This window comes from Dicentrarchus labrax, unplaced genomic scaffold, assembly GCF_905237075.1.
Source record: "Dicentrarchus labrax unplaced genomic scaffold, dlabrax2021, whole genome shotgun sequence".
Classification (NCBI taxonomy): Eukaryota; Metazoa; Chordata; class Actinopteri; family Moronidae; genus Dicentrarchus; species Dicentrarchus labrax.
The window spans coordinates 12,048,210-12,068,623 of record NW_026136710.1 but is presented as its reverse complement, the minus strand read 5'-3'; the positions used below and the strand labels follow the sequence as shown (position 1 = coordinate 12,068,623).

Genomic DNA, 20,414 nt, shown 5'->3' with positions numbered 1-20,414 from the left:
TGGCTGTGTAAAGACAGTTTTACAATTAAATGATATTCATGTAAATAAACACACGCAGAGGGACTAAAATAGCTCAAAAACAGGCTGACGCTTGGCAAGAGGAACATGTAGATATGCACATCTGCAACGTCTGTAAACATGTACACACACACACATGCACAAATATAAACACAGCTATTACAGATAGCATTATTGAGGAATAGGATGCTACTGAATTCCCGGACCCAGCTGCATTTTAACAATAAGCTCATAAGCATGACAATAATATTCTAGTAGTAGTCTTTCCCTATTGAATCATCATAACACAATGGTGACAAAAGAGTTCAATTATGAATACACAAAGTCTGTATAGTGCTATAACGGTTTGCTTTTTTGAACTGTGAACATTCTGATTATCATTTTGGCAATGTCATCATGCTCTCATATGCTGTCAAGCTCTCCCTCTTAAGACTGTTCTCATCAGACCAGAATGAACCTGGCAGTGACGGTAATAAAGAGCTCCATCTGCGCCTGGCAGGCAGAGGCAAATGAACCAATTAAGGTCTGGTGAAGTCTCCTCTTTCACCTATTGGCAATGGCTGCCATCATCTCCATCATGATGAAAAGGAGAGAGTGCAAGGGTAATTAAATACCAGCAGGGGCCGGGGGGCAAACCTAATAACTCTCTGTAACAAGCCAATAAGGGACCTTATTGATTAACAGTTCACACAACCCAAAGCATGTTAATGGTGAAGAAAACCGCTTACTGCACACAAACTTTCAGATAGTTAATAGGTGTGCACGTTCCTCAGAGAAAATTGACCTTGTGGAGAGATATCTGCGATAGCTCAGAGACAAAGTACAAAAAGCCTCTTATGCCACCGTTTATCTGCCCCAGTGATCTCTTCTGCTCTAGTCAGAACTGGCTTACATGTGAATTCAAAAACACTTTGCTATGCTGGGTAAACATACCTGGCAGTAGTTTCTGTTGTAGCATTGCCATCTGCTGGCTAAAGTATGCTTGTGCAACAATTAAAATGGCCCCATTATTGTTATAAATGCCTATTCAGTAATTCAATTTTAGGCCAAACCAACTTGCAACACCCTGTATTTATTGAGTTTGTGCACCCCACCCTAGTGATGTCTCAACAGGCCCTGCTCCCGAATATGTTTGAGAACACCACTGGGTCAAATAAAAAAGCAAGAAGCCAACAAAAAAACAATTAACAAACACCTGTTTCTTTACAAGGATGCTGTAGGGAATCAGTAAAGCACTTAACTCTGCATAGAAATGTAAGAATACAATGGCATTATAATGAACATATAGTTATACAGCCAGTTAGGGATACCTCCTATTCTTGTGCCATGAAAGCTAAAAAGAGATCATTCATCGAACAATACGGACTGGAAATGAATGATATTCAGTAATGAACAACTGTGTGTGAAGTTCACAAACACCTGCTTGTACTAATAATAATAATAAACTCACTGCTTCCCACAAGGCGTCGGCTCACGTCACGTTCCTACGGCAACGCGTTGAAGCTTCCTCCAAGAGGATCATGGGAAACAATTCTGGCCGCTGTAGCGGAGGGAGTTTCGAAATATTTCACGATTAGCAACGGTATAACATGTTTTTATTGACAATTTCGTGACCAAAAGATGTTAACAGGTTTAATATTAGACTAGAACTAGTGTAGCGGAGGTGCTCAGGGGAACGTTAGGCTGTTTTTCGGGACGAATAAACGCTCCGCGCAGTAAGCACGGTTAGCTAGGTGGCTAACGCTACTGTAGTTATCCTTGGTGATGGTTTTTGTTCGTTCATACAACACGGTACTTTAACGTTGTCAGTAATTGTCACTTGATTCTTTAAAAGTATAATGTTTTCAGGGGATATTTAATAATATGTAGCTAGTCGGATTGTTTACATCGCAGCAAATACAATAGTCGCTTGGCAGCTAACCTATGCATTTATATCGTCTTGCCTTTCTAGTGGGATCCTGCGATCTCGATCAAGTCTTCCTGAGTGGATAGTCAAGAGGGAGAACCGATGCTGTCTTTTAAACATGGAGCTAAAGTTGGAGGTTGTTTTGTCATCCAGCATCAAACGGAAGAAACCATGGCCGCGGTTCTGTTGGCTTGGGAAGGTGAGGACAGTAAAGTGTTTTCAGCCAGTAACAATAAAGCTTGGCTGTCTTTATCTTAACATGACTGTGAACCTGTGTTGTGTTACAGGAGAAGGAGTCTGTGTTCCTGTTAGATGACAAACGGATCAGTGAGATCAACATGGTGTCTGGTCGCACCAAGAAGAGGACTCCTAAACTCCATCCTTTGCTCAACAGTGTGATGACAATGGCTTCATCTCACAATGGTGAGTTATTTGTAAACTCAAAGTGAAACCCTTGTCACCTGTCAGTCTGATAATACGTTTCTTTTGTTGTTTTTCAGGTATGTGGCTTTGTGGACTTTTGGTCTCAGGAGAGCTGTTTCTGTGGAACAGGGATAAAGACTTGTTGAAGACTGCTGCAGCAGTCCCAGAAGTAGTTCATATGATTACTGCCGTTCAAGGTATGCACAGTACATGTGTGTATACATTACTGTACGTTTCATACAAGCATTCTTCTTAAATTGCATGGTTACCAATAGGGCTGACATTAAAGTTCCAGTATGTAACATTTAGGATGATCTGTTGGCAGAAATGGAATATAATATTCATAGGTATGTTTTCATTAATGTATAATATAAAATAGGAATTGTTGTGTTTTTGTTACCTTTATGAGCCTTTTTTAAAATCTACAGAGGGAGCCGTTCCTCTTCTACAGAGGCCAGGAATAGACCAACCAGTCAACCAAACTCTGGCTCTAGACAGGCCTTTTTCATTTTCACAAGTTTTTTAGGCCACTGTGGTTCTTTGTGCTTGTATGAATCAAGGGGGTTTAGTTGGTTGCAGTCTGCAATCTCAGTACTAAATGCCATTAAATCCTACACACGGGTCCTTTAAATGTGCAATAATCATCCATCAAGTGTTCACAGTCACTACACATGTATTCTCTCTACTGTGATACTGTAATATACACTTGAAACAAGTACAAGTACCTATTTACCTGAATATTCTATCCTGGTTCTAACAATGGCAGCAGATTGTGGGTGGGTGCTTGGAAAGTGATTTTTCCTTTTTTTTACTTGAGCTGCACATAGCGTATTCTAATTCCAGTTATTACATTTAAATGAAATGTTAAATCTTCAGTCGATGGATTTATGTGTGTATGTTTTCACAGGGAATGCAACACGACTGTCACTCCAGGTTTCTGGGAATGGGATGCGTGTGCTCCTAGTGGCCATAACAGGGCAAGTGTTCCTGTGGGAGTGTATGGATGTTAGAGATTTGACTGGGCTACGAGATGGCACAGTCAAGGGACGCTGGGCACATATACAGCCTCTTGAAGACTCCACTTTGCCTTCTTCACATGACAAAGAAGCATCCCAACACACCATCTTCATCAAGACAGAGGTCTGTGTACTAAATGGAATACATATTTTAGATATTTTGTCATGTTTCAGTACAATTTTACAGACCAGCATCTCCATGTCTTTTTTTCCATAAGCATTATATCTTATCTTATTTTTCTTCAAACTTCCATAGACTATAGGTGATGTCTGCTTATCAGCTTTTGTTTTCACATCTGGGAAGAAGCTAATGATCACCTTCCTGAAAATTCAATGGGAAGAGGGCCGTGTGAGAGTGGGGTGAGTGAGCGAGTCTGTGTAACTGGCAGGACTCTCAGTGGGTTTTACAGTAGTTAAAACTATTTCTGTTTGTAGTTCTGTGGGATACAGCATACAGTGGGCCACCAAGACATACCCCATGTCTCGTCTCACCCCACCCTGCCAACCAGTGAAGTCCAGAGGAGCCTTGGTGCCAGCCTTCTCCCCAGATGGCCGACTGTTAGCCATCGTTCTGAACCAGAGACAGCCTAAGGTGAGCACCTCTCTTTTTCTTTTTTCACAACTGCATCAGTCTTTTCCATCCATCTGTAAAAATGTTTATCAAGATTTGTATTTTCCTGTTGGTGATTGCAGGCCACGCAGGTCCTCTTTGTGAGCACACAGAATTTTGTCTCAAAATCAAGTGGCCTTGGAGGATGCGGAAGTAAGAAAATGGACATCCCCTCTAAATACATACGGTACAGTTTATGTAAATACTAAAGTATAAAGTAAATAAAAATGGGAACAGGAGTTGTGGTTGCAGTAGTCAGCCAATAAGAGGCCCAACCTGGGGCTCAACATTTGTTCAGTCGGACTGTCTAAATATTGCTGCTGAAGGGCTATGACTGAATCTTCACTACTTAAAATAAAATATGTCTAGATAAAAATGTTCCAGATAGGGAATTATCACTTCTTGTCTTATCATTTGAACAACTTTCAGATCTTTGATGTACAGTGTGTAGTTATTTAGACTTTACATATCTTCTCTTTCAGGTCCTACTGGGTGGGCAGTGTGAGCTGGTCACCAGGCGGTCTTTTCCTGTCCTGTGTTCTGAAGAGAGGGTCCCTTCTTATGGTGTCTCGCCTTGGGGGACTTCTCACTCTCACAAGCTCTGGTTGCAGTGTTGACTTTGGGCCTGCACACTTCCTACCCCTGCACCCTCTCGTCACTTACCGGTATACATTTGAGACATTGTGGTCATCACTTATTAGCTCTTGTTACAAGTTATTGATTTGTTTGGACTGATGTTCTTAATTATTATATCTCTTCTTTCATCTGTGGTCTCCTTTACTATTGGTTGCTTTACTTCCACTTTTCAGCACAAGAGCCAAGTCATTCTGTCCCATCTATTGTCCTAAGCATTGAAGTTTAAATCCAGTGTCCCTTGGTCCTGTAAAATGTCAGAAAACACAAGAAAAAGGCCTGTTACTATTAACTCCAAAGATATTGTCTTCAAGTGTCTTGTTTAAGTCCAACCTACAGTCCAAAATCCAACAATATTCAGTTATAATGATACCAAAAAGAGAAAAGCAGCAAATCCTCACACAGAAGCAGAATATGAAGAAGAATGTTTGGTATTTTGACCTGAAAAATGATTATTATTCGTTTATGAATAGTTGCCCATTCATCATCTACTCATTGACTAATTGTTTCCGCACTAATATAATATATAATATGATGTCTGTGATGTAATATAATATATAATATAATGTCTGTTATATGATATATAATATAATGTCTGTGATATAATATAATACATAATTTACTATCTGTGATAAAAGGTTTTCTGTTTTTCCATCTATCCTCTCCCTTTGCAGGCCGCCAATGACCGCAGGGAAAGGGGAGGCCTCTCTGTCCAGCTCTAGCTTGTCAGTTCGGGATGTCCTGAGGCAGCGCTATTCTGTGACCTGGCATCCACGGCTGTTGTATCTAATTGTGTCTGATGGGTATATGGCCACAGTTATGAGGGTGCTAGATAGGCCTTCTGCTGCCCTGATGCTAAAAACACTTCTAAAGGACACAAGCAAGGACCTTGAGAAGGCCAGCCGGATACTGGATAAATCACAGGTGGTGGGATCTTACCCAGCTTCAGCTTTTGTATGTACTTTCTGCATGACTACTCTTGACAATAAGGTTTCCTCACATTCGTTATTTTCAGATTCATGTGAGGGTATGGCTGGAGTCTGTATCTTGCCTGAATCTTGACAGCAGCCTTGACGGGTTCAACCCCATTGTTACACGTGGGCCCAAAACAGCAGACTCTGTCCTTTCAGCTGCCACAGATGGATCCACTCTGCCACTTTTCCTGCAGGACCAGGGGACATTGGGTGGTACCAAGGAGCTTCTTGAAAAAGTGCAGGTCGGTACCATGACTGACACATTCATTCCCTTTCTAATCCCATTTTATAACTTTTTTTTATAACACAGCCTTACCTGTTGACATGGGCATATTTGATGTCAGGTTATTGCTAACACTGAAAACAATCCAATTATAGTACATTAGTTTGCTTGAGTAATAATGACTCATAGGTGCTTTATCAATTGATTCATGTATGTTGGCTGTCTGTTTGTCTGTGTGGTTTCCTAGACCTTCTTTGAGGATGACTCTGATTTAGACGGAGCTCCTGCTGGTTCTCATATGGAGGATGGCGGCCGTCTGGAGTTTGCCTCAATGTTTGACACACTCCATGCCTTGGACACACAGACTGACACTGGACTTATTACTAGCCCAGATTGTGAAACTGACTATGTTGAAAAAGGGAGGAAAACTCCTCTTCTTCATCGAGAACTTGGGAAAATCCAGAGTAAGCTGTTAACAGCCTGGGCTTTTGGCATGTCTCTAGGAAATGCTGTGGAGAACAGAACTTGTTTGCTCAAGCACACCCTCTACTGTGTAGTACGATTTGCTGCTTTACTCCATTTGATGCCCAGCTCCCCGGTCCACACAGGGAAAAAGAACACCTCGGTTTCTACTTGCCTCTTGCACCTTCTCAAAGCCCTTCTTTCTTTTCTTCCCTGGGATAGCGCTCACTCAGATGGGCCAAGCTGCCTGGGGCTGGTGGTAGAGCTCAGTAAACGGCTGATATACCTCATGCTGACCCCTGACCCTGAGTCCCACCAGACTGGTCACTGTATGTTATCATCCCACAGTCTATCCACAGTCCTACTGATCTTGCAGCAGGTCTCTGATTCTCTTGACCACACCTACAGCATGCAGCAAAGACATGTCTGGTCCTCTGCAGAGAAGGAATCCCAGCCACCACAGCTCTGGCCTTCAGGTGTACACCATGTGCCTCTGTTACAGGATGAGAAGGAAGAGAAATCTAGCTTTGTACAGCAGGCACAACCTGTTCCCCAGCGACCATCCAGCAGGTACAGACTGTCTCTGGCTTTTTATGTGTCGCTTTATGAGTAGCTAGTTCGATTAATTGTTGTTGTGGATGCCAGTCATTGCATGTCATGTTTTGGTTATCTCAAATCAAACAAGGTTTGATTTTCTATTTTGGCTAGATTGTTGGGAGTGTGGCAATGGGTCTACAATATCACCCAGCAGTATATGGAGGAACTGAAAAGCTTTAAAGGCTGTGATGGCTGGGAGGAGGAACAGCAACAGTTGGCAGTCAACATGGCCCAGATCCAAACTGCTCTGCAGGCTACAGGAGAAAGACTAGAGGAGGGCCCTGCGCTGCTAAGTTACCCAGGTCTGTAACAGAAGGACTGTTTATCTAACTATGGTTGTTGTACCAGCTACAAGAAATACATGTAAAATTCAAAATAACAGTGATTCAGATTGAAGGAAAGCCTAAGAGTTATGTCTGAATATATCTGAATAATTGTTGTTGTTTAGTATTTCTCTCTTCTCCCCTTAGGCGAACATCTTTTCCTTTGTGGTTTGTACCCAAAAAGTGCTGATACATGGCGGTCACAAATTTGTGAGGAGAGTAACAAAAGTAAGAACCACTGCTTTAGTTTTTCCATTTAAGTACATGTGGTAACATTCAGTCTGAACCGGTAATCATATGTCTTTTTTGTTAGGCTCTGATCGTAGTGTCTTCAAAGAGACACGGCTTTGTCTGGCACTCCTATACAGTTTGTTATCCGAGTACCGTCTGAGAGAAGCCCAGGAGTTGGGGGACCACATGGCCCGCCTGATCCTGCATAGGGCTGGACACCAGAAGGACAACATGACTTCCATAACAGGTCAGCCATGGTCAATAACGGGTTGTCTTTGACACCAGCGTATAATGTGTAGACCATGTATAGAACTGCAGTCTGTCTCGAGAATGAGAAGTGTACCTCACTCCGAAAGTAAGATGTTTGTCATTAGCTCTGTCTTCATGCCCTGCAGCAGAGTCTCTTCCTTGCCCGTGGTTGCCGGTAGACCTTCACTGTGATGCAGCTTGTGCCGTGGTTCAGACTCTGGGGAGATTCATGGCCTCTTATTTCACCAACCAACCCCTCTACATCATGCCCCCTCACCATGTGGCCGTCCTGCCTCCACTACATCTACCACATGGTGTGTTTTTATAATTATTTGTAAGTTTAAAACATGTCTTTATTTATATTGCTATTTGCTAATATGTTCTTTCCCAGCCCCTAGTGTCGGGCGCTTGGTGCCATTGTGCCAGACAGAGGTGGCTAGAGCTGTGCGACAACAGCAGCTGTCAGAAGTATGGACAGTAGACTACGCCCAGGACCTGCTCCTTCTGGGGGGTCTGCTTCCCGAGACTGTGTGGTTGGCTTACCATCTTGGGGACTGGAAGACAGCAGCGTCTCTGGGCCTGGCCTATAGGAATTACTGCAATGACCACTTTGACTTCACTCGGTCAGTGTGAAAGTATTATTAAGGAGCAAATGAGTTTTCTGTTACCATCATTACAATATATTAAATTCAGTTTTACCATTTTTGTTAACACTCACATCTCAATGACATCTTTTATGACAGACTCAGGAGGAGAGAGCTCCATCTCCCATCAATTTTAGAACCAGGAAGCATTTTTCAGGTTGAGTTGGAGTGTCTTCTTGACAACAAGTCTGACTCCCAAGAGCACAGAGATAAAGACGTTGACGAGAGCTTTAGAGGTTGGTGAGACCTGACAACTATGAAATGACCACAATCGACAACCCACATCGACCCCTTTCATCTTAATCTATGCTTTTTGTCAACTTTTTTACTAGACCTTTTGGAAGGAGAAGACTGGGATGTGTTACAGGTTTCCATACAGGAGATTCTGAAGGCCTCAGTCATGGCCGGAGTGAATGTTATATCACCACCCTTATCTTCTTTGCTGGACAGAGCCAAAACCCTGTGTTCTTGCTTGCCTACCTTGGTGCCCAATGGACTGTATCTGCCTTCCCCACCTCTTTATTGCCCTCAGCCTTCCCCTAACACACAGGTACATAACACAGAAGATCAACCTTTGCATGCAATATGTTTACATGTCCATTTTAGTAAAATTAAATGTGTGTGTCTTCTGTTTAGGACCCAGTAGGAACAACAGGGCAGTTTGCAGAAGTTGCATCACGTCACAAGGTGTCTGGAGTTCTCCAAAGATTACTGTTACTTCTGAGATCTGCACGTTGTTGCCATCCTGCTGCCCAGTGGTACATCAGCCACCTGCGCCGTGCCAGACACATATTACACAAGGTACTTTCTAGGACTGAGGGGTTTCTGTCTGGTTTAATAAGAGGATTAAACTTCCCCAAGTGTGACTGACAAGCTGGCAACAAATACATTTTTTGGAGAAATTCCAAGTATTTTCCATTTTACTATATTTGAAACTAGAAATTATCATTGGTTGTATGTTGAATAATAGACAACCTGTCAGACATACCTGTGATTACGCTTTGGTATGAAGTGCCCTACCACATCCTAAATAATGCAAATATTTGATATTATGTTTTTTTAGATCAAGAAGAAGTACTCTTATCCATCAGCTGCTGAAAAAGAAAAGCCTTTTCCAGAAGGCCTGATGAAGTTCGTCACGCGCAGTGGATTCTTCAGACAGGGGCCTAATAAAGATGGTCACCTGGACCCTGACACCATTGAAACAATTAGTAAGATTCCACTCATCGTGAATTGCGAATATAATAATCAATGATCTACTTTTCCAGATAAAACTATATTCTAACTATAACTATATTCTGTCTGTAGTCTGTTTTAGGGAGCTCTGTGGTTTATGCTGGATGCTTCATGTCAGGGATCAGCTCTCCATTTCCTGCAGGAAGTATCAGGCTGCCAGACAGCATGGCAGAGATGAACAGGTATTCCATTTGTGTTTCGACTGTGTGACATGTTTTTGTATAAATATCCTAAGCCATTTGTGCCCTTTAAATAAGTGTGTGTGTATTTGTGTCTCTCAGATCCCTGGGGGTTCAGAAGTGATACCTGCCTGTGTTGACGCTCTCCGCTGGGCCTGTCGTTTTCTGCCTTTTTCTTGCTTCCTCAATGCTGAAGAGATCCTCCAGGACATACTCCTCAGCCTTGTGTCTGAACTTCCTCCTATCTCTCTGGTGATATGACTTTTTCTTGCCTATTCTTACATAGATGATGTTTATCAAAGTAACACAGAATGACCTTAAGTGAGTACATTTCTCATCCTCCTCTGTTCTTCTTCTTAGGTGGCAGACACGCTGGTACAAGCCTTCCCAGAGGAGGAAGAGTCTGTCAGAGTCCCTTTGAGAGAAAAGTACAATTCACTACTGCAGAGACTGAGGCTGTGCAATGTCATTGGTACGGACACCTGAACACCGTGATGCATTTCTTTTATTTTACTCTGGTTTAACTTTACTGCTGGCTACATTGTATTACTGATACTTGAGTTCTGTTGATAATGTAATGAAAACTTCAGGAATTCTCTTATTTCTGAAACGCCAAATGTGCCGACCTCAAAGATAATTTGCTATGGTCTTTGAGCGGGGTCATAACACCTCTGTCTCTGTACTTTGATTACTGCTAGTTACATATTACTAATTTGGTTTTAAATCCTCAAAGCTTTGTGTATTTCTTTTAGTTAAAAGCATGGACAGAGATTTAGGATAATATATTCTACTTGTTATCTATAACCTCCTAAACAAATGTCACTATACTCTATGTTATTCTGTCTGTTCTCCAGAGGGGGAAAAATGGGACGTGAACGAGGTGATGATGATTGTGATTCAAGACAAACGCAGGCAGAGAAGAAAACATCTTGGGCGTTTGCAGAGGCACCTGGCCACCCCTGAGCTCCATCTGTGGGAGAAGGAGGAGGAAGAGGAGGACAGGGGAAGCAAACATGGGATGGCTGTGTTGAGGCAACTCTCACTCGGTACAAGTCTAAGCACCAGCACCTTAACTGACTGTGGGTACCCCCCAGTGTGCAGTGATGGAGACACAGCGGATAATACATCTGAGGCTATCTCTCCTGAAGTGCATAGCAGAGCCAAAACAAGGTAGCCAGCGTGGAATAGTAGCACTACCATTACACTGAGGTATCACATATCTATGTTGTGGCTTATTCTGTGCTCTGTGTTGTACTTTGCAGGGGCAAAAAAGCAAATAAGGTGAGAAAGCATGCAAAGAAGACTGCTGTTAAGATTGAAAGCGTCATTCAGGAGGAGAGTCACCCAGGTGAGGCCAAGGAGAGTGAGCAGCCCTCCCTCCCGGTGGTTGGCACCTGGGAATTTGAGCTAGAAGATGAAGAGTATTTAAATTTCCTAGAGCTTTTCCTCAGCTATGTGCTAGAGAAGGATAGTGCCGATGGGGGGGACTCAGGCGGTGAACTCCCTTTGTTGAAGGGCTTCTCCTCCCAGCTGAGGGAGAGAGAGTTGCATTCTCTCACCTTTGACGTGCTCACAACTATTCATCGCCGTCAAAGGGATGCGCACCATCCAGCAAGAAAACACTTGAGCAATGATCCTCCAGTGTTCAGAGCTGGCTACTGCTACAAGCCTGTGAAACAAGGTGCGGCACCAGAGTTGCAAACTTCCTCCATCTGGAGTGAAGCACCCATATCCAGAACCAGCCTTTCTGTCAACTCTCTTCCTGGGCTGATAACTGGCAGGGAGAAGGGTTTGTTTGGCCTTCAACAGCAGAGCAGTGTGCCTTTAGCTCAAAGAATAAAGGGAGGCCTCTTTGGTTCTGAAACTAACCCTATTCAAAGTGCCTTTCCCACAGGGCAGCCATCAGAGAGCTTGATATTTGGCTCCCCAACTTCTGTGGAAGCTGTGATTGAACTGCAGCAGGGCTTGGGCACTAAATTAGAGGCTCAGTTTCCAGAGCTGGGCAGGCTGCTGGAGTGGATGGTACGCTGGGCCGATAGGAGGGTGCTACTAGGACATCATGGAAAAAAGAAGAAAGAGAGGGGAAGAGGGGTTGGCGGAACAGCTGATGAAGGTGTAGTGATTCGTGTCAAAGCCTCGGCACCTGCCGTCCTCACTTCCCTCAGCTTGCTGCAGTACAGATACACTGCTTTACTCGGGACTGACTGCTACAGTGCCCATATCCAAGTTCCAGAAACACAATGGACTGTAGCCCCTGTGCTGCAACTTGAGATGGATAGGAAGCTGGAGAGAGAGAGCAGCGTTGATACAGGCTACCCTGGATCAGCCAACACTCCCATCACTGGTCTTGATCACAACCAACAGCAAGAAGAACTGTCCATGTGAGTGCCCCATGTTTTTGTTTACAGTGGTTTATTATAGGACTAAATGGAAACTAGCAAAGATACATTACATATTTATTTTGAAATTATTCAGCATTTCACATGGCTTTATCTCACAAACAGTTCATATAACACAGCATAGTTCCTTTTTGTTTTACTGTAAATATGAATAATCTGTTGTATTTATATATAATTTGTTTCCCTGCAGTGCTACACATACAGATGAACCAGAGGAACTGACATTTCACAGGACACCTCTCCCTAACGACCAGGATCAACTGATATTTGATGCTCAGCAGAGACAATCCAGTTTACAACAACCATCTCTCGATGACTTAGATGTAACACCTGAAAAAGAAGGTATGATATTAAGAGTTATATTGGATGATCAAAGTGTTTTGTAATGCAGACCCTCATAACAGAGAATACTGACTGATGTGTTGGATATTTGTAGGCAAAAGTACTGAGAGTGAGGGCTTGGAAGTGTCGTCCTCTGTTTCCAATGGGAACATCTCTGAAAATATCTGCACGCCTGAAACGGTGAATATTACCATTTTGGATCCCTGTTCTTCATATATATCATCAACTGTGTCAAAACACAAGAGTAACTGTTGTTGTGTCCTTTTTTAGAGTTTAAAGCTTGCAGACCTGGACTTCTCAGAAAATGCTGCGGATATGTCCAGTTCCGCCTCTCTGTGAGTTGTTGATGTTATTTATGTTGCATGAAAGTGGTCTTATCATGTTATATAATGTTAACTATAGTTGTTCACTTTTATATTATATTTATTAATTTATCAACACCAAACCATAGAATTATAAACATAATCGCTGCTATTTGTACTGTATTTTTTTCCTGTTATTTCTACATCAACATTTTGGTGGTTAAACCTCAGGCCAAAACATACTAAATCGTTTTTGACATGTGATATTGAAATTGCCTGTTTTGTTGTTCAAGCCACAGTGATGCTGACAGCCTACAAGCTGCCACACACCCAGAGCCCCAAGCTCTTCCTACTGTCCAGCCAGAGGCAGAGGTCCATGCAGAACTTTCTAGTTTAACTGGAGTGCTACTCCCCAACACACCTGTGGATCCTCCAAGCCTTCAGCCACAAAGCTCCACAGCTGGTGCACCCACTGTGGATTTTACAGCCCCCAATCAGCCATTATCCACTCAGACTGAGCCAATGAGGCAGCGTCTCGGTGAAGACTTATTCAGATTGGTGCAGGTAAGAACCGACCGAAAGGAAAGGTTTGGACTCAAGTGACTCTTTAAATTGATTCTGATTTCAAGTGTTTTTGTCCACCAATACAGAATATCAACTACATGAGCTTTATGGAGGTTTTGGGAGCTTCGTTTTCGAACCTTCAACTTGCCCAGCAGAGCTCTTCTTTGGCCCAGTCTAACATGAACTCCTCACACCACAATGTGCCATCCTCTTATGCTACCAATTTCATCCCTCAACCAAATGCCTTACCCGTTCCATCCACCACTTCAGTGACGCCTCACACACAAGCATGTGCACTAAGTTCAGGATCCAACAACCCTCAGTCCGATCAGGTCCCTTCATATCTGTTTGCACAGCAGCCTGCCAGACTGCGTTCAGGTATATCCTCTTCAGCAGCTGGCCAGCATCACACCACTATGAATCAACCCTCAACTGCAACTGGTGAAGTTGTAAATTATCAGGTATTGTTTAAGTGTTCTGTTAACTTGTATGTAAACAATACTTAAATCACAGTGAAACCAAGTTGAATACAGTTTGTTTTTCTTCAGGAAATGCAGCCACTCTCTGTCCAAGCGATGTCACCAGAAATCCAGTTTAGGGAGAGCAGGAGGTTAATCCCACCCACAGAGGGGCTTCTGGCAACTACTGACATCATTCACAGTGCCCCTGTGTTACCGCCTTCTAATGATTGCATACAAAGTGATCCTGCCACCCAGGTTTTGGGTCTGAAGTTACTTCAGCTCCAACATCCTCCATTGCCTCACCAGAATGCCCCACACTATCCCCCAGCCCAAAGGTCCCAGACGCTGCACACCACAAACCCTGCAACCATATCCCATCAGCACAAACTTAAAAATAACAGCCAGTCCACCTCAAAGAAGATGGAAGAGGAAAAAAGAAATGGGTCTTGGGTTCCAAAAAGACAACTCAGCTTTGATTCTCCTGGGTACTCTCAACCCAAAACTCAGACATCAGAGAAATTCAGGGGGCAAAGCTTCTCACTACTTCCTTCTAATTTACCAGCTCACACACCTGCACCAATGCAGGGCCTTCGCCTGCTGCACTTTCAGCCTGCCCCACAAAACAACATCACGTTCCCCAGACTGCCCTTACCGTATTCCTCCAGGCCTGCTACTGTCATTCCAGCTCCAATTGGAGAAGCGCCTATGATCAAGCTTCTACATATAGAATCTGGACCAAAAATGGCAAGCAATACTTCCATTACTTCAGGATTTTAAATTAGGTATCATTAAATCTTGCATTGTGGTTTATGTACATATATCTGTCTCTGCCACAGATGTTGCCCCTGGCCGCTCCTTCAGCCCAAATGACCCGTCTCATCTCCATGGAGGAGCTGACAAGTTCAGTGATGGGGAGGCAGAATGCTGAAGAGGCTCGACCACGGTTGCTCAGAGTAGACCCGTCTGCTGAAAGCACTAGAAGGGCTACCACTTCTCCTAGCTTTAACTCCAGCAAGAGGCAATCACATCTTAATTTTCATTTCGTTGTTGTTTAAGTTGATTATTTTACACACTATACTCATTATGTCTTGTTTACAGGCAGAAGAGAAGAGAGGAGAAGTCAGGGAGGGCAAGAAAAACAGAAGTCACATTCAGACCGAACGAGTCTATCATCCTTACACAAGAGGTAGAATAATGTTAATTCTAGTAAGATGTATTTTGTACAATTACCAATGTTTAAGTCTAATTTATTTGTTCTAATGTATTTACAGCCTGCAAATGAGGCTGTATCTGAGGAGCCTGCAGCTGGACAGAATGCTGCCATTCAGTTTGGTTAGTGTCTGATACATACCTAATCGATAAACTGCTGCAATACTGTTACAATAAATATTTGTTTTACATGTGTTACATACATTATAATCTAATTATTGACTGGACATTTTAGCATATTATAAATATAGTACCAGTGGAACATTATAATGGCATGTTTTGAATTCTATTGATCTGTTGTTCTTTTTCTAATTAACTTTAATTCCCAGGGTCCTTTGACTCTTTGCTGACTGGTCAGAGATTATTGGACAAGGCCATGTCCACTTCAGCTGAGCTACATGCGTTTGCTTCCACATGTAAAAGACCCCCAGAGTGCCATGATGCCTTCACCAACACAGACCCAGGTAAATTAGACACTGTTACACTGTTTTTGTTTGTTTTTCTAATTAAACAAAAATGTGTGTGAGTATTAATGATCTTTTTTCAATCAATTAGAAATAACACTTCTCTGTTCTGCCTTCATTCCTTGAAAATACTGGGGTTCTGTGCAAGTTTCCCAAAACCTAGATTCTGAGAAATTTAATAATTTACCATTATTCTTTTGAGTTGATTTGATTATTTCTTTCTCAGCTTGTCCTTCCACTCTTGTGGATAAAGCTGTGTCTGCCTCTGTGACTGCAAGTAGTCCTAAATGTAAGTTGATTTGAAATTGCACGTACAAAATAACACACTGCTTCCTATGTGTTGGGGATATAATGAAGAGTTAAACATTGTGTGTGTGTGTGTGTGTGTGTGTGTGTGTGTGTGTGTGTGTGTGTGTGTGTGTGTGTGTGTGTGTGTGTGTGTGTGTGTGTGTGTGTGTGTGTTTTCTCTATCTAGCACAAAGTTCAGGAAATCTGCACCTTTTCAAAGAGCGCCTTGTTCCGGACCCAGAGGAGACCCCACAGGGACCAGAGAATAATCTGGTATGGCCAGACAAACTAGACGGCAGGGGCCATTTCTATATTAAACTCACATTTTAGCAAGGGATTACTTTAATAAATGTTACATAAATAGATGTTTTTATTTCAATTCACTTTTATTTGTTTCCTTGTCTTTGTCTCTCAGGATCTGAATGGCCACCAGTTCATAAGTGTCTTGGATCTTGAAGACAAAGCCCTGCATCAGGATTTGCCACCCAGTCTCAGCCCAGAAGCACAAGATGTTCCTTCCGTCCGCCCATCCTCACCTACTTCTGCTGAGCTTCATGTACTTGCAACTTCTGTTATTAGGAGTGCTGCAGTTGCTGATCCACAACCCTTTGTCATAATTCCAGAGGATCTCCTGAAACCCAACACTCATGCAGGTCTTTGTATGGGTTTATGTTTAAAGCAATTTTGTCTTTTATACTGAATACAGTCAGACCCGTGGTGAGGCACAGCACTACCGGTAACATTTGGTGCTAATAGCTGCTGTACTGTTTACTCTAGATATCCCTGAGGAGTCGCTGTCACACAGCCACATTGGAACCGATATGGATCCAGAGAGAATCACTCCACAAGACTTGGTTGATCTGTCTGACTCGGAAATCTGTCGTGCCATAAAGTCCCAGAGCGTTGGACCTCACAGTGCCTCATCCACACCTCCTACAGTCTGGTTCTCCTCTCGCCTGTCAGAGCTGGACGCTCAGTTGGCCGCTCTACAGAACATTGCAGACTATCTGGAGATGGACTTTTCCAACTCCAGGATGGTACATAAGCATGTTGTGTTTTTATTTATCATGCTTATATTATTAATGACACCCAAGTTTACAAATTGGCTTCGAAGGCAGACAAAGTTATGTAATCTATCATTCCTTGCTTGTCCTGCTTTGTCTCTGTGTAGCTGGTGAACACTATTGAAAATCTCACACCAGTCTCAAATCCTGAAGTGAAGAAAAAACAAAAAACTGTCAGACTCTCTGTCCCACAGGAAGGTATGACCTAAAACTATTCATCTATAATAAAAGCCAAAATGGGATTGCATTTTAAATTACATTCCATTCAGAAAGAAATTCTAGAATTCAAGACTCTGTTGTACATCCTCTGTCCCTAACAGCATGGATGCCGCAACTGGACACTTCGACTGAACCAAATGCCTGTGAAGAGGAAGAAGAATATCAGGAAGAAGAATGTGTGGTTCATAGTGACGAAAGGAAGCCATCTTATTCTCACAGTCACAATGCTGGTCCTTCCTACCTTTACACCCCTCCAAGTAAAGAAACATTTAATCAAACATTTCCTAAAAATTGTTGCTACTTTAAATTAGGGGCTAGCACAGTGATAAATAACTGTATTTATAGTTGATGGATAGAAATAACAATAGTGTGCTAAAGGTAAATGCAATGTGGGCTTTACACATTTTCTACATATGGCACAATAATACTGATAAGACTGAAATCAGCTGATGCACTGTCTGATTGATTTTAAATGTATTCTTTATTCTTGTATAAATCTGTTTTAATATTTGCCCCCACAGAAACAAGAGATCAGCTGGCTGAAGCATCTGGAATATCTCCTTCGTAAGTCTTTTAAATCTTAAGCCTTTTAACCAGGTTATGACTCGGATGTTCTTACCTCACTTATTTTTTCCCTCTTCTGCTATTTCTCAATACTCTGCCTTCAACCTGTCAATCCCTAGATGGGCCAATGAGAATCTGGGTCACACTGGGCTATCCGATACAGCAGAAATCTTAGACGAGCTGATGAAGGAGGGGTATTTATCCCCAGCTGACCTAGATTTGTCCAATTCACAGACTGCGCACCGTAGCAGGTATGGTACCTACTAAAATTCAGTGCTGTACAAATGACTACCTAAACAAAAATCATAATCACTGAGCTGAAACGTAACGTGGCCCCCAGCAGGATGGACCAGCAGCAAAGCAGCTGGATGTCGCAGAAACGTGTCCTTCCAGAGGACGAGAGGAGAGAGCTGAGGATCTGGATGAGAAGGAAACATAGGGAAAGACTGGCTGTTTATCAGAAACACAGAGAGAGCCTGAGAGAGAGGGAGCACAAACCTTTTTCTACCTCTGGAACAGTGGTATGATATGTTTGCCTCTTTAATAAGAGTGATATTCTATTGCGTGTTATTTTTGAAAATATTATATTGTTTTTATACATTGTTGTTCACCTGCTGTGCCCCTGCAGAAACCAACAAACAAGAATCAAGCAACCACTTGGAGAACCAGAGAGGAAAAAGAAAAGTATGTACCTGTTTACATTGTCTGTACGCAAGAGATGTGCATGTGTACAACTGTTATTTCCATTTGATTTAATAGGTTTATGCTTCTGGAGCAATACAACCAGAGGACCCGTGAAGCTTGTTCTATAGCCAGTGACTTTCCCATCAATCCTCCAACCCTACGCTGTTCCTCACGGACCGAAGGTTCACCTGTACCCTCAACTACGCGATGCAACTCTGCTCCACCGCCTAGTAGCGCTCACAGGTATCTCCACCAGAAGTAATCTGACCAGGATCTTGCCTCATTAAAGAATAACTGTACTCTGATCTAGCACTTGAACAAATCATTTGTGAATTATTCCACAATGATCAGATTCTGTACAAACCCGAACCTGTTCCTTCTGAAAATCTGGAATTATCTGGATTTGGTAATGGAGTTAATGTCTTCTTCTTAGGACTCGCAGTGTATCTGCCAATGACAAAAGAAGTCTTAAGTCTGGTCCAGCTCAAGCCCATCTTCGTCCATGGACTGCTGAGCTGCAAGGACAGCCTTCAGAGGATCACCGCAGGAGACTGGGACTACATAGACCAGGTATCATAATGATATTCATCTACATTGATACCCTGTAGATGTATTTTCATGCTATTATATTCAATTCAATTATAATCAAATTCAAAATGGTGTGTTGGTGCGCAGTTTTTTCTTGTTTTGATGGCAATTCACTAAACTTGTTTATGGGAATTTTGTGTTAGTTACCTCTCTGCCAAGGGACCGTTTGTCTCAGGTGACCAGACGTGGCATGCTCACTGACACAAAGAGCCACACTAAACCGCTCACAGCCAGCCAGAGTGACAAAGGCCATGTTGGATACCAGAGAAAGACGGGGCTGAACAAAAGTCCTTCAAGGGCGACTGCTGTAGGGAGAGGGACCTTGAGGGAACAGACGAGGATGGAAGAGAGAGACGAGGTGAACCTTTGGGAGACTACCTCAGAATTGAATAGGCTCCTGGGCCCAGAGGAGTCTAACATAGTAAGAATCACATTTTTGATTAGATATTAGCCTATATCTGAGAGGAATGTAACTAATGTAGATGGAAACTAACCTCCCATTCACTCTCAAATGATTGTCCTCTGCTTGAATTAAGAATGTGGATAATAATTTTAAATGGCATACTTTTGATAGATGATGTGGTTTCATGTCCAGTTTCATACATGTGTTGTACACCTTTCAGGATTTGTCTGGACTTTTGGATGAGCAGGATGATGGTGCCATAGCTGGTGTATCAGACATGGACTGGCTGGACAACCTTTCTGAAACCGGCAGCAGCAGCCTCAGCAAAATAGACTGGGCTGCTATCGAGAGGATGGCGACTGCAGAAGAAACTTGAGCGTCTCAAGAAAAAGAAAAACCTTTTCTTACTTTGCTGACACTTGAGAAGATGCTATATTACTGGGAAAAAAATGTTATGTGCCTATTGAGTATGTTGTAAATCAGATGCATTATAAACTACGATGATATAGTTTTATAATTTAGATATGTTTAATCAATTCAATATAGCAGTGATATTAAATACTGTATGTCAAGACATGGATTTTTAATTGATAAAGTATGACTACAGTAGATATGTAATCAATTTTATTTTCATTGATAATTTGTGATAGAATATTTTGTTGCACTGACATCTGCAGTAATGTCCTCTCCACATCGGCATGTGCCATTTGTGTGTAAAGTTTTCTACATTTATAATTTATTTTTTCACAGACTTGACTGTCCCAGCTATTAAATATCTGGATTTAAACATTTCAAAGCTGTTTCCTCTCATTTTAATTGTTGTACGGAGCCCACTGGAACACACAAAATGTGTTTTAATATTAGATTGAATTATTCTGTGTCCTATACACTGGATTTACCAACTACTCCAACCTGCTATTTTCCTCAACAGATGATAAATATCTTTTTTATATACAGTATAATATTAAAAACATGCTCATTTAAAACTAAAATAAAGTTACACAGCATTAAAGGTCCACTTTTTTTGTATATTTTGTCATTAACTGAGCTATGCTTTGGAGTCATACACTCTTAAAAACACTCGGAGCACCAAACAGTTGCGCGGCAACGAATGCAACAGACGACGACGACGACGACGA

General features: G+C 42.3%; 1 protein-coding gene across 5 annotated transcripts; it reads left to right on the top strand.

Annotated features, from left to right (window-relative positions):
• The first annotated feature begins 1,496 nt into the window (after nucleotides 1–1,496).
• Nucleotides 1,497–20,071, top strand: cplane1 (ciliogenesis and planar polarity effector 1). 5 transcript variants are annotated; one of them, XM_051412767.1, is made up of 50 exons: nucleotides 1,497–1,600; nucleotides 1,970–2,123; nucleotides 2,212–2,347; nucleotides 2,425–2,544; nucleotides 3,255–3,487; nucleotides 3,620–3,723; nucleotides 3,799–3,955; nucleotides 4,057–4,160; nucleotides 4,456–4,638; nucleotides 5,281–5,530; nucleotides 5,622–5,822; nucleotides 6,051–6,835; nucleotides 6,974–7,164; nucleotides 7,333–7,413; nucleotides 7,499–7,663; nucleotides 7,815–7,979; nucleotides 8,057–8,288; nucleotides 8,409–8,545; nucleotides 8,642–8,859; nucleotides 8,946–9,110; nucleotides 9,373–9,520; nucleotides 9,618–9,727; nucleotides 9,827–9,976; nucleotides 10,085–10,196; nucleotides 10,579–10,894; nucleotides 10,987–12,105; nucleotides 12,314–12,465; nucleotides 12,560–12,645; nucleotides 12,736–12,800; nucleotides 13,061–13,331; nucleotides 13,418–13,792; nucleotides 13,880–14,536; nucleotides 14,629–14,810; nucleotides 14,891–14,978; nucleotides 15,064–15,124; nucleotides 15,331–15,465; nucleotides 15,692–15,754; nucleotides 15,941–16,026; nucleotides 16,169–16,406; nucleotides 16,531–16,790; nucleotides 16,925–17,015; nucleotides 17,138–17,293; nucleotides 17,558–17,600; nucleotides 17,720–17,851; nucleotides 17,941–18,121; nucleotides 18,229–18,284; nucleotides 18,360–18,527; nucleotides 18,718–18,854; nucleotides 19,016–19,293; nucleotides 19,496–20,071. In XM_051412767.1, the coding sequence occupies exons 2-50, from the start codon at nucleotides 2,043–2,045 to the stop codon at nucleotides 19,649–19,651; spliced, it is 9,780 nt and encodes a 3,259-aa protein (XP_051268727.1). In that variant the 5' UTR covers nucleotides 1,497–1,600; nucleotides 1,970–2,042; the 3' UTR covers nucleotides 19,652–20,071. The 5 variants fall into 5 exon arrangements, with proteins under 5 accessions (XP_051268727.1, XP_051268728.1, XP_051268729.1 ...); XM_051412768.1 differs by having other exon boundaries at nucleotides 7,812–7,979; nucleotides 17,944–18,121; XM_051412769.1 differs by having other exon boundaries at nucleotides 7,812–7,979; nucleotides 19,016–19,230.
• The last annotated feature ends 343 nt before the right edge of the window (nucleotides 20,072–20,414 follow it).

Excerpts from the sequence above, each read along its gene's own strand:
- cplane1 (XM_051412763.1), top strand. The coding sequence starts at position 2,043 with ATGGAGCTAAAGTTGGAGGTTGTTTTGTCATCCAGCATCAAACGGAAG. Across the intron at positions 7,165-7,332 it reads TGCGCTGCTAAGTTACCCAG|GCGAACATCTTTTCCTTTGT; the intron begins GTCTGTAACAGA and ends TTCTCCCCTTAG. Across the intron at positions 9,521-9,617 it reads TGACACCATTGAAACAATTA|TCTGTTTTAGGGAGCTCTGT; the intron begins GTAAGATTCCAC and ends TTCTGTCTGTAG.